The following is a 19,226-nucleotide window of genomic DNA, read 5'->3' as shown; positions in this document are numbered from 1 at the left end:
AACATTTTTTCTCAATTGGGAAAGTGGATATTATGCAGGAAAACACAGTCAAATACACACATGTACAGAAAACAAAAAAGTTTGCCCATGAGGAATTTAGTGATGAAATTGATCACCATGAAAACCATTTTGTTTGTATTTGTTTGGGAAAAAATGCTCTATTGTCCATATAAACTGATTATTCTTGACTCTGCTGAACTCCACCGCTATGTAAACACTGGCAACTGGAAAACCCGGTTCAACCACAAGTCACGTTCAGATTTCACTCACTTTGCTTAATTCTTTATCAATCCACTAAAGTGCATGAGAAACTGTTTCCTTCATGAATTTTTCCGATTGTTTAATATTTCTAATTATCTAATTATATTTTACCTCCATTTCTCTCACCCAGAACAACTGCACATTCCACTCAATTATACTCTATTATTTGTGAAACCCTTGTAGAAATCCAGTAATCTCTAATGAACAAATCAGAGGCGAGAGCGATGAGGAAAATCCTCCCTGAGATGACATGAGCCTCGAGAAGAACCTGACTGAAGGAAGAATGAAGAGATTTTGACTAAGAATCGTGATCTGAGACACATGACAGCATTTCCTGCCTGCTGCACAAACAGTTCTAGTGTTTCCAATATTATTTAAGAGCTAAATCATCATCAGCACGGCATCCTTTTACATTTACATTTATAATATTAGATAGACACCTTCATCCAGAGCAAATTATAATCACAACTCACATCCTTCTGATCATATCCTAATATTTAATCATCAACGATCATCACAAACAGGGGGCGTTACACTACCTGCTTCACCAATCCAGATTCATTTGCATTGATTAGCTGGTTAATGCTTGCATTAGGTTAGACAAGGTACTGGTTTTTCTAGTGTTGGAGTACTCAAGACCAGGCATTTCTTCAAGATCTCGGTCTTGACTTCATTTTGACTCTGTCTTCTCTCAGTCTCACACTAAGATTTCATTTCAAGACTCGTTAAAATGACTACTGTGGGATATCTGTAAATTACTGGTGCATTTCCTGATTTATCACTGATCATTAAGGTGATTAGCAGACGTGGAAAGTAACAAATTACATTTACTCACGTTATTTTGAATACTTTTTAAAATCTGTAATTTTACTAAATATGTTTTGTTTGAAGTATTTGTAAATAATCTTTTACTGAGAAAAAAAAGATACCTAAAAATAATGCAAAAGGGAAAATGCAAACGGATTGGTTAATGGGCAGAGAACGAATGCGCTAAACTCGCAAAAAAGAAAGATGAAGATGGACAGACGCCAGTGATGCAGACCTCAGCTGCAGGTAAAATGCTGTTGAATTAGATGCACCTGTTTGAGGTCGTTAGCTGCATAAAGACACCTGTCCACCCCATACAATCAGTAAGAATCCAACTACTAACATGGCCAAGACCAAAGAGCTGTCCAAAGACACTAGAGACAAAATTGTACACCTCCACAAGGCTGGAAAGGGCTACGGGGTAACTGCCAAGCAGCTTGGTGAAAAAAGGGTCACTGTTGGAGCAATCATTAGAAAATGGAAGAAGCTAAACAGCCCAGAAAAATCAGCCCAGAACTACACGGGAGGAGCTGGTCAATGACCTGAAAAGAGCTGGGACCACCGTTTCCAAGGTTACTGTTGGTAATACACTAAGACGTCATGGTTTGAAATCATGCATGGCACGGAAGGTTCCCCTGCTTAAACCAGCACATGTCCAGGCACGTCTTAAGTTTGCCAATGACCATGTGGATGATCCAGAGGAGTCATGGGAGAAAGTCATGTGGTCAGATGAGACCAAAATAGAATTTTGGGTCATAATTCCACTAAACGTGTTTGGAGAAAGCAGAATGATGAGTACCATCCCAAGAACACCATCCCTACTGTGAAGCATGGGGGTGGTAGCATCATGCTTTGGGGGTGTTTTTCTGCACATGGAACAGGGTGACTGTACTGTAATAAGGAGAGGATGACCAGGGCCATGGATTTTGGGGAACAACCTCCTTCCCTCAGTTAGAGCATTGAAGATGGGTCGAGGCTGGGTCTTCCAACATGACAATGACCCGAAGCACACAGCCAGGATAACCAAGGAGTGGCTCTGTAAGAAGCATATCAAGGTTCTGGCTCAAACTCCGTGTTTTTCAGTGACAGGCCAGAAACCTGACTGATCTAGAGAAGATCTGTGTGGAGGAGTGGGCCAAAATCCCTCCTGCAGTGTGTGCAAACCTGGTGAAAAACTACAGGAAACGTTTGACCTCTGTAATTGCAAACAAAGGCTACTGTACCAAATATTAACATTGACTTTCTCAGGTGTTCAAATACTTATTTGCAGCTGTATCATACAAATAAATAGTTAAAAAATCATACATTGTCATTTCTGGATTTTTTTTTTAGATTATGTCTCTCACAGTGGACATGCACCTACGATGACAATTTCAGACCCCTCCATGATTTCTAATTGGGAGAACTTGCAAAATAGCAGCGTGTTCAAATACTTATTTTCCTCACTGTGTATCTTTTTGTCTCACTAATGTTAAAATAAAGAATAAATTTTCAGTAGATTTATAGACCGCTAACTTTACTTGTACTTAAGTCATATTAAGTCAAATTTCATTGAAGTAACTGTTTTTTGACTTGAGTACAATGTTTTATAAATCTTTCCATCTCTGGTGAATACAAACAAAACGTTTAACTTGAAATGCAGTCAGTAACTTACTTCTAAATCTGTTTCATAATTCATGTAACTGTCTAAATATTTAAACAAACAAATCTATAAATGTCCAGATGTTTTACTGTACTTTCAGTAAAAATACTCCTTTAGCATGAAGAACAGTTTTACACAGTTTCTCCAAACGTTCAGCTGAAATATTTTGCTGTGTCTCTTTTAAACTCTCCAGAGATGTTCTTCACCAGTTGAAGATTTTCTTCTTCATCTCAAAACAGTTCAGTAGGATTGAGGTGTGGTGACTGGGCAGGTGGTTCAATGATAGATATCACTCTAGGCGTCTGTTTGTTCTCTAAATAACACGTACAGAACTCAGACGTGCGCTTCGGCTCATCGTCTTGCTGTACGGTGAAGTCGCTTCCAATGAGCCGCAGTCCAGACGGAACTGCGCGGTGATGAAGTGTGGAATGGAGACATGTAGCTTCAGGATTCCTTTTACACACATTTAATCTTCAGGTATATTATTTGTAAGCAGGTTCCTCAAATATAAACAAAAACATGACAGAGCGACTTGTACAGTATTTCATCCAAAACCTGCTCAAAACTGTTACAATACGGAGTGTTACATAGAAACAAAAGGAAAAACCAGTCGTCAATAAACTTAATACATTTTTGGTATTTACAGTTGTTTGCTCATAGAATCCAAAATTCGTACACATACAGTAAAATTCACCTCTGTAATGATGTTTTATTATTATTTCATTATCATTTCTCAGCATATCAGGTGTATGAGTGCGGGTCTGGTCTTGTTCTGGACTCGTTCTCGCTCTGCCTTGGTCTTGGTCATGTCTTTGTATAAACACATACTTGTGCACAAGACTTGTTCTTGACACGCTCTGGTCTCTGTCTTGACTTGGTCTTGAATTTAATTAGCTTTAGAAAATAGTGTTTTTTATCCAAACTCTTCCTCCTCCATTCCTCCTCCTCCCTTGTGTTTGTGATGGTAGAATGATTAAAACAATAACACACAAAATGGCTGTATCTGTGTGTGTGTGTGTGTGTGTGTGTGTGTGTGTGTGTGTGTGTGTGTGTGTGTGTGTGTTTTCTTACCCGTGACCGTAGCACCCCCCGCGTGGTGATCGGTGTGTGGTGGAGCTCCAGGTTGCCGTCGTGACCACAGCAGGTACCACAGCATCCACCCCACACTGAACCCCATCATCAGCAGCAGGAAAACCTCTGGCTCGTGATGCTGAAGTCCGTCGGGGGTCAGAGTGTCTCCGGCGACCAGGGCCGCTCCCAGGAGCAGCACGTTTATCCCCAAGAGTCCAGAAATGAGTCTGCGTCCGGAGGGAACCCACAGCAGCACGGCTCCTTCGTCTCTGTCAGGTCCGTCGTCCGAGTCCTTTGTGTTGTTTTCCAAACTCTTTACATAGGAATCCATCTGCAGTTCCTCGGTTTCTCTTGTTTCAACCTGCATTTGTTTGTTTATGTCTTTATCTACTTATGTATATTTATATTTATCCATCCGTATCAGTTCATGTGTCTTTACCTTACTCTATACAGAGGAGGAAAAAGTGCCATTGTGTGTGTGTGTGTGTGTGTGTGTGTGTGTGTGTGTGTGTGTGTGTGTGTGTGTTGACTCACGCTAGTATTAGACTGGGTGTGTCTGCACGCTGAAAGTAAGATATGCACTCTCTCCTGTGAGCTGATATGTAACGCGCAGATTGTAATTTATTAAAGAATGAAGCCGATTTCCAGACCTGCACTTTTCACCTGAGTTTTTGGCCTAAGAAGTAGCTCATACGCTCTCCGTGTGGCTGAGACATGCTCAGACATGTGAACTGGGGTTCTAGATGTTTCCTAAGAATCTGGAGTTCCTCAGTGAACACGTGGTGTCTTATCAGAAAGTCAATGTTTGATGCCTGTTATTCACCTTGGGGTAAAACAAACAGCGTAGAGGAAAAGGATTAATGAAGTGTAAACACCTGGGACGAGTGTGAAGGACACACAGGTTGAGTGAATATACTGACAGAAGTATTTTATCTTTTTAATTATCTGAAGTGTGGTCCTGAACCCTGAAGAAAGTCAATAAACTCGTCTGTCCTGAAGATTTAGCTGTTACAAAGCGCTGACACTGGAGAATCATGATAATAAGTGTCTCCTTACAGAAAACTTCATTAAAATACCTTGATATCAATTTAAATATCGATGTTGTGACTGAACAAAATTGTTGCTATAGAAACAATAACATATTACATGAACGAGTTCTTTAATAATTATCATAATAATCAAAACTGCAATATTATAGTATTATTAATTATATAATTATATATTATAGTTGCTATTATAGATTGATTTCTAGACCAACATCTGACAAACCACAATCTAGAATTCTGCATTAGAACATAGAACCAGGAAACTGCTCCACGGTGATTTATCTTACCTCGTTGTCCAATAGGAAGCCGTTTGGGATTCAGCCAATAACGTGTCCTGATTAACGGCTCTTGCCTCCACGGCGATGCTCATCCTTCTCCAGTAGCCTCATTTCATCTTACACTGTTCACCAGACGACACTGAGCACTTAAGAAAAATCACATGCAGCTGGTGCTGAAATGAACAACAGATATCACCGAGCAGCACGAGACGGTCATGTGACCCTACTGAAGGAGGCCAGCAGGAAAGAGCTGAACGCTGAGGATGAAGATGGGATGAGTCCGGTGCTGTGGGCGGCTCACCACGGCAACCTGGAGGCTCTGAGAGTGATGCTGGGGCGAGGGTGAGTGTGTAATAACCTTAGTATACACACACTGTCTGCCTGTCTGTCTGTCCGTCTGCCTGCCAGTTAAATATTTGTTTTATTTTAATTAGTAAATTTTTTTATTATTTAATATACTCTATATAGTCTGTTATAAAACACTGGATTAATTGTAATAATGAACATAAGTAAATCATGGAAATATCCCCTGTCTAATATACAAATTTCCTTTTTGAGTTCATAGAGAGATTTATGACTTTATAAAACACACAACATGGTTTTTATTGTCTCTGTGTTGATGGTCAGAGTTCCAGTTATTTGCATTTAAATAGCATGAATAGAAGAAAAGGTCACTGAGGCAATTCACTTCCTGTCACACACACACACACACACACACACACACACACACACACACACACACAGGTCATCTAAACAGGTTCAAAAAATACCAGGTACATAATATTTATATCCTTCAATTCACTTTTATCTGGATAACATTTTAACAACCGACATCGTCACAAAGCAGCTTTACAGAAATAAATATTCTGTAAGGTCAAAAGTTTGTGGACACCTGACCATAAAATTGCTATATGCTTCTTTTTGAACATCCAAATCCACATTAATCTCCATGTACAATAAGATCCACTCTTTTGGGAAGATGTTTCCATAGATTTTGTGGCGATTCATTCAGCTACAATGTGAGGTACGGTGAGGTTGTGCAACATTTTGGAGAAAAACTAAATAAAAATTCATTCATAATGATGTCAGTGCATATACTGGATTCTGATTGGTTGCGTTTTTCAGCATTTTATTCTCATACGATTTTGGACTGCAGAGACTCAACCAGGTGATTTTGTTATTCTCTCATGTCAAATATCACAGAAAGAATTAATGAGTGTGTTGAGACGTCTATAACACCATGATGACCTTTGAGCTTTGCGCCGATGGCAGAAAACCTAATAAATAGTCAGCAAATTGCACCATACATCCTGATTCATAAACCTGTCAGTGGACACATTCAATTATGCTGACTTTTATATACACACACACACACACACACACACACACACACACACACACACACTCCACAATATCAGCCCCTGGTAATTCTCAGTAGTGTTGCTAACTTCCAGGAATTTTCAAGACTGGAAATACCATGAAAATAATTGGTAGGAATGGAAATAAACTGGGAATTTACTAAATTGCAGGTTTGAATTTAACAGGGATCATAAATGTAGATAAAGAAAAAATCTTGCAGGATCATTTTTGTTACAAATTTTGGTTTAAATCTAAAATGCGATTTTAGCTGAATTTTTACCTGCACATTTATTAATCACATGCACACAGCAACCCCTACTGCAGGGTTACTGAGGCATCAAAAGTTTCCACCTTGGAATATTTCAAAAATTCCCTAATTAAGTTCCCATTAAAGGTTTCTGGTGAGTGTCCCCTACTCTACTGCACTGAATTCTGAATTCTGATTGGTCAGAAATATGTTGATGATTTTCTATAAGAGCAGGACACACACTGGGTTATTATTTAAACGCTTACAGTTATAAAAATCCACTTTCTCTCTCCCTCTCTCCCTCTCTCCCTCTCTTCCTCTCTCTCTCTCTCTCTCTCTCTCTCTCTCTCTCTCTCTCTCATGCTCTCTCCCTCTCTTTCTCTCTCTCTCTCTCTCTCTCTCTCTCTCGCTCTCTCTCATGCTCTCTCCCTCTCTTCCTCTCTCTCTCTCTCTCTCTCTCTCTCTCTCTCTCTCTCTCGCTCTCTCTCATGCTCTCTCCCTCTCTTCCTCTCTCTCTCTCTCTCTCTCTCTCTCTCTCTCTCTCGCTCTCTCTCATGCTCTCTCCCTCTCTTCCTCTCTCTCTCTCTCTCTCTCTCTCTCTCTCTCTCTCTCTCTCATGCTCTCTCCCTCTCTTTCTCTCTCTCTCTCTCTCTCTCTCTCTCTCTCGCTCTCTCTCATGCTCTCTCCCTCTCTTCCTCTCTCTCTCTCTCTCTCTCTCTCTCTCTCTCTCTCTCTCTCTCGCTCTCTCTCATGCTCTCTCCCTCTCTTCCTCTCTTCCTCTCTCTCTCTCTCTCTCTCTCTCACACACACACACACACACACACACACACACACACACACACACACACACACTCTTTTACTCTTTAGATGGAATCTAAAGCGTTTCTAGAGGCTTTTGGAGAATCTGTGGAAGTATCAGACTACTTTCCAGATCCAGGCAAATTCCTTTTATCCATAGCAAAAATACAAAAAAAACCCACTATTGTGCAACTAAGCAAAAAAAAAAGAGGCTTCATCTGCAGAAAATAGAAACAAGTCTACGTAAGGAGAAAAAAGAATGACTCAGAAAAAAGAAACAAAAAAACAATGTAAAAAAAAGAGGGTCACGTCACGAGGGTGTTTTCTCTCCTGCTTTAGCGTCCTCATCTGCTCTTCTTTCCTCTTTATCTCTTCTACATGGATAAGTGAAGCGTAGGAACTTTAAACATTAATACATAGGGATAGAAAGAAACAGGCTGTAAATGCATCAAACAAAAAATATTGACGTTGCTTTTTTACAAGAAACATAGTGATAAAGTAAATATGACAGAATGGGGGATGAGGTGGGAAGACCAACGGGGTTAAATTTCAGTGCTGGAGAAGCAATTTTAATTTCAAAAAGATTAAAAGCAAACATCAGCAACAGCATTGAGGCAGAGCAGAGCCACGCTCTATTAATACAAGCTGAAATCGGAGGAATTAATTTTTATTTTTTTTATTTTATGCCTCAAACACAGGAAGTGAGCGAGTAAAAACCTTTTGGTGGAGACTGGACCTGCACTGGAACTGCACTATAGATTCTACAGAGGAAGCAATGCAGAAGAACCACACATCCAATGTTTTGTAGTTTTAGATAAAATAATGAAAACGTGGATTTATAGATCCATGGAGAGAAGAGAACCAGAGAGTAAAACAATACATTAAAGAATAAGTGCTGCAACATCAGATTTTATGTTACAGAAACCGACAGAAACACTTTAAAGAGCCTTATTTATCTACAGAAATGTCCCCACTGTGGGACGAATAATTTATCCCAGCGGTTTTTCAGATCATCACATAGTCACAATAGATTTTATTGATCAGTCAATGCAAAGCCCAGATCTTACTAGAGCTTAAATTCAAAACTGCTACGGGATCAAAATTTATTTGGGAACATTTTTTGGGAAGAATGGAGACAAAGCAACGGGGATTTTATATCATAGGCACATGGTGGGAGGTTGGAAATGCACAGATCAAAATGTTTTGCCACCAACACACAACACACACAAATGCATTAATAAAAGGCAGTGTTGAAGAAATAGAAAGGGAGATAAGAAACCTAGAAAATGAACGACTTGCTAAAAACAAAAGGGGAAAAAACCTCATTAGTTTAAAGAACAAGGCACTAAGCTCTTATCTCCATGAGCAGGCCAAGAAAACCCTCATGAAGAAGAAATGCCCCAACCTCCTACTTCTTTAGCCTGAAACGGAAAATCTGACAACACAATCAAGACACACATCAGCATAACCACATCACCTGATGAAATGATAAAAATCACAGTGGATCTACAAAGACTTAAATCACGAGGATGCCACGGACCCGCAACTCAGAGAGGAACCCTTGTTCAGCAACCCACTGATTCTGGAAAGGATTCTGATGTTGGGGAGTTTTGGTCAGCACCTTCAAAGAGCCAGACTTACAAAGCTTGGAGGCTCAAGGACTGAAGAAGCATGGAAATCTACCACCACACTGGGGGAGCAGACAAAAATCCAATCCCATTGACTGCTGATGGGAATGCTGAGAGAGGTGATCCTAGCACTGCCTCTGGAGTTAAGGAGGCACTAGAACAGGGTTCACTTCCCCCCCTTTCTCCATCCAGAAGTGCCAGAAAAACCAGAAGTGAATGGAGAAATACTATCTTCAGGACACCTCACCTGACAGACTTTGAAAATGGCACAAAGAAAGCTCTGTATGCAGTCAGTGTAAGGGTCACCCATCAGAACTCTCTGGCTGGTGTGAAGGAGTCGAGGTGGTTGGACCTGCTGGCTCTTCCCCATGAGGCAGCTGGAGGACCCTGTATAAACCCCCTTGTGAAGAAGCATACATCTGATCTGCAGTGGAGGATCATACACGTGGCCGTGGCCACAAACAGACATGTAGACATGTAGACTCCACGATCGCTACAACTATTCTTATTTAGTTAAAAATGAATTTTTTTAAATAAAGGGCACTTAAAGTCTCTCTCTCTCTCTCTCTCTCTCTCTCTCTTTCTCTCTCTCTCTCTTTCATTCCCTCTCTCTCTCTTGCTCTCTATCTCACTCTCTTTCTCTCTCATGCTCTCTCTCGCTTTTTTTTTTATTTTTTTTATTAACAACTGTAACCACAGATAAGAATTTTATTACATAATGACCTTCAGCTGTTCAAATTTCCTCAGACCTATAAAGTGTAAATATACAATAAAATATTTAACATCTTGAAAGTTTTATGTTTATATAAGTGTCATGAATAAAACAAATTTTCTTGTCTTTACTATTACATTTTGCCTTCACTTGAACTAGGAGACCCAAACCTGTTCCAGCACGACACAGTGCACAAAGTCAGCTCCATGAAGCTCTGCTGTCCATGGGCTTGGATTTGGTGAAAGATCTTCTGCTGTAGAGCTCCAACACTATTGAACATGAATAAATGTGAACTCTGACAGCACCACAGACCTCCTCACCTTCTCACCTACATCAGTACCTTTACCAACACCCTTGTAGCTGAATAAATCTCCACAAAATCTAGTGGAAACATCTTCCTCATCAACAGCGAATGGACACTAAATATGGAATGAAATGTTCAAAATAAAGCACATAGCAATCTTCAGGTCACGTGTCCAAAACATTTCTCTCTCTCTCTCCAGTGTTCTGTATTGTTGAAAGATTTATGATGAAACTCTTGATGTCACCCAAATGAGGATGGGTTTCCCTTTTGAGTCTGGTTCCTCTCAAGGTTTCTTCCTCATAACATCTAAGGGAGTTTTTCCTGGCCACAGTCGTGGCGACTGTGGCCAGGAAAAACTCCCTTAGATGTTATGAGGAAGAAACCTTGAGAATCAAGGCTGCTCATCAGGGATAAACACACACCATTCACCTTCACTGTTGATTTCTGTAAAGCTGCTTTGAGACAATGTCTGTTGTGAAAAGCGCAATACAAATAAACTTGACTTGACTTGACATTTTGTCACAGATAGACCAGGCGTTAGAAGCCATGAGTAAAATAGAACGTCTTTATTTGTCTTCAACATACAAACACAGGAGAGTTCAAGAAGAGACTGTAGCAAATTGGCAAACTTAATTAAATGCTTCCTTAGAAGTGTAACCAGAAACATGGAAAAACAGGGAACATGCGAGGTAGGAAGTCTGGGTGATCTATGGTTGTAACTGGTAGATCGGACCGTGAGTGAGGGAGAATGGGGACATTATAAAGGGGACAGGTAAATGGGGAACAGGTGTAAGTGATTAGTAGGAGTAGGACAGGTGTAGGTGATTAGTAGGAGGAGGACAGGTGTAGGTGATAGTAAGAGTAGGACAGGTGTAGGTGATTAGTAGGAGGAGGACAGGTGTAGGTGATAGTAAGAGTAGGACAGGTGTAGGTGATTAGTAGGAGGAGGACAGGTGTAGGTGATAGTAAGAGTAGGACAGGTGTAGGTTATTAGTAGGAGGAGGACAGGTGTAGGTGATAGTAAGAGTAGGACAGGTGTAGGTGATGAGTAGGAGAAGGACAGGTGTAGGTGATTAGTAGGAGGAGGACAGGTGTAGGTGATAGTAAGAGTAGGACAGGTGTAGGTGATTAGTAGGAGGAGGACAGGTGTAGGTGATTAGTAGGAGGAGGACAGGTGTAGGTGATTAGTAGGAGGAGGACAGGTGTAGGTGATTAGTAGGAGGAGGACAGGTGTAGGTGATAGTAAGAGTAGGACAGGTGTAGGTGATTAGTAGGAGGAGGACAGGTGTAGGTGATAGTAAGAGTAGGACAGGTGTAGGTGATTAGTAGGAGGAGGACAGGTGTAGGTGATAGTAAGAGTAGGACAGGTGTAGGTGATTAGTAGGAGGAGGACAGGTGTAGGTGATAGTAAGAGTAGGACAGGTGTAGGTGATGAGTAGGAGAAGGACAGGTGTAGGTGATTAGTAGGAGAAGGACAGGTGTAGGTGATAGTAAGAGTAGGACAGGTGTAGGTAATTAGTAGGAGGAGGACAGGTGTAGGTGATTAGTAGGAGGAGGACAGGTGTAGGTGATAGTAAGAGTAGAACAGGTGTAGGTGATTAGTAGGAGGAGGACAGGTGTAGGTGATAGTAAGAGTAGGACAGGTGTAGGTGATTAGTAGCAGGGAGAGGCTGAGCTACCAGACTGAAAAGCTTTATGAATTTTTAAGTGTAATCTTTCACTCTGAAGGTGCCAGGATGTAGATTTGTGTAGAAACAGTTTAGTGATGATGATGATGTTCCTGAAACCCAAACTGAAATGGAAATGATCCAGGATTGTAACGGAGACCTGCTGTCATGTTGTAGTTGGATGATTGATGGAGTGTGAAGAACACGCAGGAACAGGCAGAGATGTAATCGTGTAAAATGTAAATAGATACGTGTTCGGTCCTGCACAGGGTTTGATACGTAAAACTCAGGAGTGGCAGCGTGAAAAAAATAAACCTCACTGTTGCTCAGTCACAGAAACGCTTTACAGCTGTGTGCACACCTGGATGTAGCTGCTGGTTTCCAGAATAATGAGGAGGAGTAGAAGAGAAAGAAAAAAAAAAAGGTAAAATGACTTTATGACTCATCTTTATGACTCATCTTTATGACTCATCTTTATGACTCATCTTTATGATGAACAGACTGATGTGAGGCGTTTTGAATAAAAATAAACTTTTTCCTAAGTTTGGAGTAGATCAGGAAGAAAAATGTTGTTTATTTAGCCACACCCCTTTCCCAGGTCCTGAGGGTAACAAAGAGTGGGGTTACAATTTCGTCATTTATCCGTATTTTAAACCTCTCTTTTTACTCACAAGCACCAGTCTGATCATTAACATCTGACACCGGGTGTGAACGATGATGACTTAACGTGACTGAGAAGAACGAGTCGTCTCAAAGAGTGATTCCTTCATCTTCTACTTGACGTGCATGAGCAAAGCATCTCAAAATCTCCATAGGTTATGTGCAGGAAACAGAATTGCTGAGTTCTTCTCATGGGTCCTCTGGTCCGAGTCGTTCGTTCTTTTATCACGTGACTCCCATAGACACTACGCAGTGCAATAGATCAGATTTCTTTGGGTCCGAATCCTGACATTGAGGATACAATAATTATGGGAGTCACATGACAAAAGAACTAACGATTTTGACCAGAAGATCCGAGCGGTGAAGATCCTCATTCTATCAAATTTGTCCTTCATATTTTCATGATTGGAAAAGTAGTTAAAGTTGGTGAAAGTAGACGTGTTGGAGATCTGATTATTGAAATGTTGAAATTTTTTTCTGATCAAATGACCGAAATGAACAAAATTATTAAAAACGTATTTGTTCATTTTGATGACAGAGTTTCAAAGAATCAATAAAGTGATCTAATCTTCCCATCACTACTGGAAACCCCTTACCCTATAAAGTCTTGCTAAATCGGCCTCTCCAGGGAAAGTTAAATATCTTCTTCCTTGGAATATTACACCTCAGAGTAAGTGATTTGTCCTTGTGCCGGTTTTTTTTTTTTCTGATGTCAGAGGCGACCCGGATAAGTGTGATATCTGGGGAAACTCTCCTCTTCACCTGGCCGCAGCCAACAGCCACCTTGACTGCCTTTTATTCCTCGTCTCATTCGGTGCAAACGTGTGGTGTCTGGATAACGACTTCCACACCCCCCTGGACCTGGCCGCCGTGCGAGGACACATGGACGCCGTGCGGTATCTGGACTCGGTCGTTGCCAAGCAGAGCGCTCTTAACCCCAAACTGGTGAGGAAGCTGAAGCAGCGAGCGTTCTGTAATGCAGAGCAGCGCATTAAACACTGTGCAGAACTGCAGCACCAGAAACAGCGACGCATGGAGAAAAAATTCCTGAAGGAGACCGTGGGTTTGGCCGCAGCCGGGTCTGTGAGGTTCTCCATCAGCGACGGACACAAAATCCCACAATTCAACACTGTTAACTCCAGCATTACCTACACACAGGTACACACACTTCATAACACACACCTCATAAAACACAACATATAACACACACTTCATAACACACACCTCATAACACACACTTCATAACACACAACACATAACACACACTTCATAACACACACCTCATAACACATAACACATAACACACACTTCATAACACACACTTCATAACACACAACACATAACACACACTTCATAACACACACCTCATAACACACACCTCATAACACACAACACATAACACACACCTCATAAAACACAACACATAACACACACTTCATAACACACACCTCATAACACACACTCATAACACATAACACACACTTCATAACACACACCTCATAACACACACCTCATAACACACAACACATAACACACACTTCATAACACACACCTCATAACACACAACACATAACACACACTTCATAACACACACCTCATAACACACAACACATAACACACACCTCATAACACACAACACATAACACACACTTCATAACACACACCTCATTACACACAACACACACCTCATAAAAACACAACACATAACACACACTTCATAACACACACCTCATAACACACAACACACACCTCATAACACACACCTCATAACACACACCTCATAACACACAACTCATAGCACACACTTCATAACACACAACACACACTTCATAACCCACAAAACACAACACATAACACACACTTCATAACACACACCTCATAAAACACAACACACACCTCATAAAACACAACACATAACACACACTTCATAACACACACCTCATAACACACAACACATAACACACACTTCATAACACACACCTCATAACACACAACACATAACACACACTTCATAACACACAACACATAACACACACTTCATAACACACACCTCATAACACACAACACATAACACACACTTCATAACACACACCTCATAACACACAACACACACCTCATAAAACACAACACATAACACACACTTCATAACACACACCTCATAAAACACAACACATAACACACACTTCATAACACACAACACATAACACACACTTCATAACACACACCTCATAACACACACTTCATAACACACAACACATAACACACACTTCATAACACACACCTCATAACACATAACACACACTTCATAACACACACCTCATAATACACAACACATAACACACACTTCATAACACACACCTCATAACACACAACACATAACACACACTTCATAACACACAACACATAACACACACTTCATAACACACACCTCATAACACATAACACACACTTCATAACACACACCTCATAACACACAACACATAACACACACTTCATAACACACACCTCATAACACACAACACATAACACACACTTCATAACACACACCTCATTACACACAACACACACCTCATAAAACACAACACATAACACACACTTCATAACACACACCTCATAACACACAACACACACCTCATAACACACACCTCATAACACACACCTCATAACACACAACTCATAACACACACTTCATAACACACAACACACACTTCATAACACACAAAACACAACACATAACACACACTTCATAAGACACACCTCATAAAACACAACACACACCTCATAAAACACAACACATAACACACACTTCATAACACACACCTCATCACACACAACACACAACACATAATAAACAGCACATAACACACACCTCATAATACACAACACATAAGACACACCTCATAACACACAACTCATAAAACACAACACATAACACACAACACATACACACTTTATAACACACACCTCATAACACAACACAACACACACCTCATAATAAACAGCACATAACACACACCACATAACACACCTCATAACACACAACTCATAAAACACAACACATAAAACACAACACATACACACTTTATAACACACACCTCATAACACAACACAACACAACACACACCTCATAATAAACAGCACATAACACACACCTCATAACACACAACTCATAAAACACAACACATAACACACAACACATACACACTTTATAACACACACCTCAAACACAACACAACACAACCTTATAATACACAGCACATAACACACACCTCATAACACACAACACACACTTCATAACACACACCTCATAACACACAACACATAACACACACTTTACAACACACAACTCATAAAACACAACACATACACACTTTATAACACACACCTCATAACACATAACACACAGTGTACAATATTCCAAAGCAGCTTTATAAAAAGAAATAAATTACACACACACACACACACACACACACACACACACACACACACACACACACATTACAGCATTAGAAACAAGTCCCTCTAAGATTCCCCATAATAAGCAGGCCACAGGCAACAGTGGAAAGGAAAAGCTTTCTGAGATGACATGAGGAAGAAACCTTGAGAGAAACCAGACTCAAAATGGAATTCATCATCAACTCCCAGTGTCTGTTCATTACAGTTCCATCATTGTTGAGGTTTTCACCTGTTCAGTGATTGAGACTGGAGTGTAAAACTGTTCATAGAGATTGCAGACCTGAACAATTAAAGCAATTATTAATTACAGTCCATGTCCATCTTCATGGTTCTTGAGTTTAACCTGAACCTCATGGATCTTTAGATTGTTTCATGTGGAACCATCCTCAGCTGCAGAGAGTGGGAAAGAACTCCATCTAGAGGTAGGGTGTCTGAATGAATTAGATGGGTCCAGAAAGAATTAAAAGGATGAAGAAAGAGAATAAAAAGAGAAAATGATGAGAAGGATGAGATGTTCCATAACTAAATTAAATGCAACTTTTTGGGGAATAAAACACTTTCTGGTGTGCTGTTATGGAAAATTAACCAGCTTCAGGTTGGGAGCGGTGTCTCCACTTCACCACTTTTATCATGTATGTACATTCTCTCTCTCTCGGTCGAGTTAAACATGCTCCTGAGGTTCCAGTGATCACTGTTCCTGCCCCCCTTCCCTCCGCGGATCCTCCCACTTTGTCCTGGTCTTCCTCTGGATGATGTTCTCTTCTATTGGAGGCGACTCTGTGCAGCTGATGATGTTCCACATCAACGGCCTGGAGATCCATGAAATTCCAGAGTAAGAACAGGAACTCTGAGGATTTGGACTGTAGTTAATGTCAACACTCTGCTACACTGACTCAGGACTACAGTCTGCTATGATCTCCATCACTGCACCTCATCATCGTTAATTTGTAATAAATGGACATTCGGTGGCACCCAGATGAGGATGAGGTTCCCTCTTGAGTCTGGTTCCTCTCAAGGTTTCACAAAACAAAAAAACATGAATTGAATTAAATTTAATGTACCTCTAACTGCACCTTCTCTGTATGCCAGTGTAGCGTTTGTGATTTTCCCCCTGCAGGCCACGTTAAACTCCATGCCAAAACCTAAGACAAAGATCCCAAAGTGTCTGGAGAAAAAGAAGAAGAAGAAGAAGCAGGCCGATGGCACCTTTAAGATCTCTGAAGATGGAAGGAAAAGTGTGCGCTCTCTATCTGGGCTTCAGCTGGGGAACGATGTGTTGTTCCTAAAGCAGGAGACATACGTAAATCCTCGTCACAGACTTCATGTTCGGAACATGTTCCCTCAAAACCCAAATGATGGCGATGATGATGATGATGATGTAGTTGTGGTTTCACATGCAGTGAGTGATCCAGGTTTATATAATGAGCCAGGAGAGGACTCTCTGTTCTCCCGCCCTGGGCTCGGGACACTCGTTTTCCGGAGGAATTACAGCAGTGATGGAGTTCAGGAAGTTGATGCTTTTGGAGTAGAAGGTGAGGAGTTGTGGAGAAAAGAGAATTCTTACTTCAGTGAGTGTGAGCGTGTACATCTCAGACATTCCAGTCTGTGTCAGGACACCTGCAGCAGCTCTGCAAGACTTCAAGACAGATATTCAAAGGTACAAAAATACTCAGAACATACAACCCCGATTCCAAAACAGTTGGGACACTGTGTAAAATGTAAATTTAAAGCGAATGTAATGATTTGTAAATCTCATAAACCCATATTTTATTCACAATAAAACACAAAACATTTCAAATGTTTAAACTGAAAAAAAAATTACCATTTAAAAAAAAGAATAAGATCATTTTGAATTTGATGGCTGCAACACGTATCAAAAAAGTTGGGATAGAGCCACTGTTTAGCATCCCGTTTTCTGTCCGTATACATCTGGGAACTGAGGAGAGCAGTTGCTGAAAATTTGGGAGAGGAATGTTGTCCCATATGTGTCTGATACATGATTCTATCTGCTGAACAGTTCTGGGTTTCCTTAGTTGTATTTTTCATTTCATGAACAGAGCATGTTTTTAGTTTACATTTTACACAGTGTCCCAGCTTGTTGGAATCTGGATTGTACCTCTACCTGCAAAAACGTCTTGTCTTTGCACCAACAAGCCATAACATTTTACCCACTGAGAGGTGAAAGAAATAATGTTGGCACCTGCATGGGAGTGGAAAACATTAGGCAGCCTGTGAATATTTAGATCTGAAAGTTGATGTGTTGGAAGCAAATAAAATGGGCAAGTGTAAAGATCTAAACAATTTTAATAATCAAAAACAAGTCATGATGTCTAGATGACTGGATCATTGATTTTTCAAAATAGCAGGTCATGTGGGGTATATTTGGTATACAAGGGTTAGAACCTACCAAAATTGCTTCAAGGAAGAAGAAGAGAACCAGCAACAAGCACATGGGCACTTGAGCCTCATAATATTTTATATCCATTGAGAATAAAGACTAGTTCATCTGAAGACCTTTTGTAGCATTGAATGCTAAAGAAAAAGTTGGTCCTGGCTATAGCTGTATAGCTGCAGAATGGACTTAGAGCCCATGTAGACCCCTGTACACCTCCAGAAGCTCATACAATAGTCATGTTAGCATCAGAACTGGACCATCTAGCAATGGGAAAAGATGGTCTGGTCCACTCAATCATATTTTCTTATCAATCATATGGATGGTCAGACTCATATCTGTGGCTGGTTTGTGGAGAAATAGAAACATGGTTCACTATGGGAGGATTCACTATGGCTTTAAAGCCAAAACGAATGTGCAAAATTCAACGTTAAACTGCTTTCTATTGTATATAAACATTTTTTGCAGGCGTTTCTGTGGGACTGCGATGATGATGAAGATGATGGTGATTACGAAGTAGAGTATGATGACCTGCATCCTTGCTCCTCTCCTCTGAAGGTGTTCTTGTTGTCTCAGGGTCTAGAGGAGTTCCTGTCCCTGTTCCTGAAAGAGCAAATGGATTTGGAAGCTCTGATGCTGTGCTCGGAGCCTAACTTGGTCATCATCAATGTTCCACTAGGACCCAGGAAAAAGCTTCTGGAAGCCTGCAGTCGGCGCACACACACTCTGCAGCGAGCCAGGGCCATGTGTGATACTCAGCTCTAAGAATGTGTGAACTTAAGTGATGCCTACAACAGTTTAGGAGTTCCTTTATGTGAATGATTCATATTTATGTTTGCTTTTATATGGATATATATTAGACACAGCTGGGTTTGTAGAAAATGACCATTTGAAATAT

At 40.5% G+C, this 19,226-nt stretch overlaps 2 protein-coding genes across 6 annotated transcripts in view; one reads left to right on the top strand and one right to left on the bottom strand.

Moving 5' to 3' along the window:
• LOC310734957 (proton channel OTOP3-like) overlaps positions 1–4,349 on the bottom strand; it is a 16,846-nt gene extending 12,497 nt beyond the window's left edge. For all 5 annotated transcript variants that reach the window (XM_083557487.1, XM_083557488.1, XM_083557489.1 and 2 more), the window contains exon 1: positions 3,782–4,349. In XM_083557487.1, coding sequence (XP_083413613.1) covers positions 3,782–4,148 — 367 coding nt within the window. In that variant the 5' untranslated portion in view covers positions 4,149–4,349. The remainder of the gene's footprint in view (positions 1–3,781) is intronic.
• Positions 3,926–19,226, top strand: LOC310734971 (pre-mRNA splicing regulator USH1G-like). Its single transcript, XM_083557513.1, has 5 exons — positions 3,926–4,057; positions 5,130–5,447; positions 13,197–13,638; positions 17,054–17,593; positions 18,797–19,226. Exons 2-5 carry the CDS (start codon positions 5,284–5,286, stop codon positions 19,091–19,093), a joined length of 1,443 nt encoding a protein of 480 aa, XP_083413639.1. The 5' UTR covers positions 3,926–4,057; positions 5,130–5,283; the 3' UTR covers positions 19,094–19,226.

The sequence above is a fragment of the Silurus aristotelis genome (assembly GCF_946808225.1).
Source record: "Silurus aristotelis genome assembly, chromosome: 12".
Taxonomy (NCBI): Eukaryota; Metazoa; Chordata; class Actinopteri; order Siluriformes; family Siluridae; genus Silurus; species Silurus aristotelis.
This window is presented reverse-complemented; position numbering and strand designations above follow the sequence as displayed.

Bases quoted from the DNA above. Each gene is read 5' to 3' on its own strand.
- LOC310734971 (XM_083557513.1), top strand. From the start codon at position 5,284: ATGAACAACAGATATCACCGAGCAGCACGAGACGGTCATGTGACCCTA. The intron at 5,448-13,196 runs GTGAGTGTGTAA...TTCTGATGTCAG, and splicing joins AGAGTGATGCTGGGGCGAGG to AGGCGACCCGGATAAGTGTG. The intron at 13,639-17,053 runs GTACACACACTT...TTCCCCCTGCAG, and splicing joins CCAGCATTACCTACACACAG to GCCACGTTAAACTCCATGCC.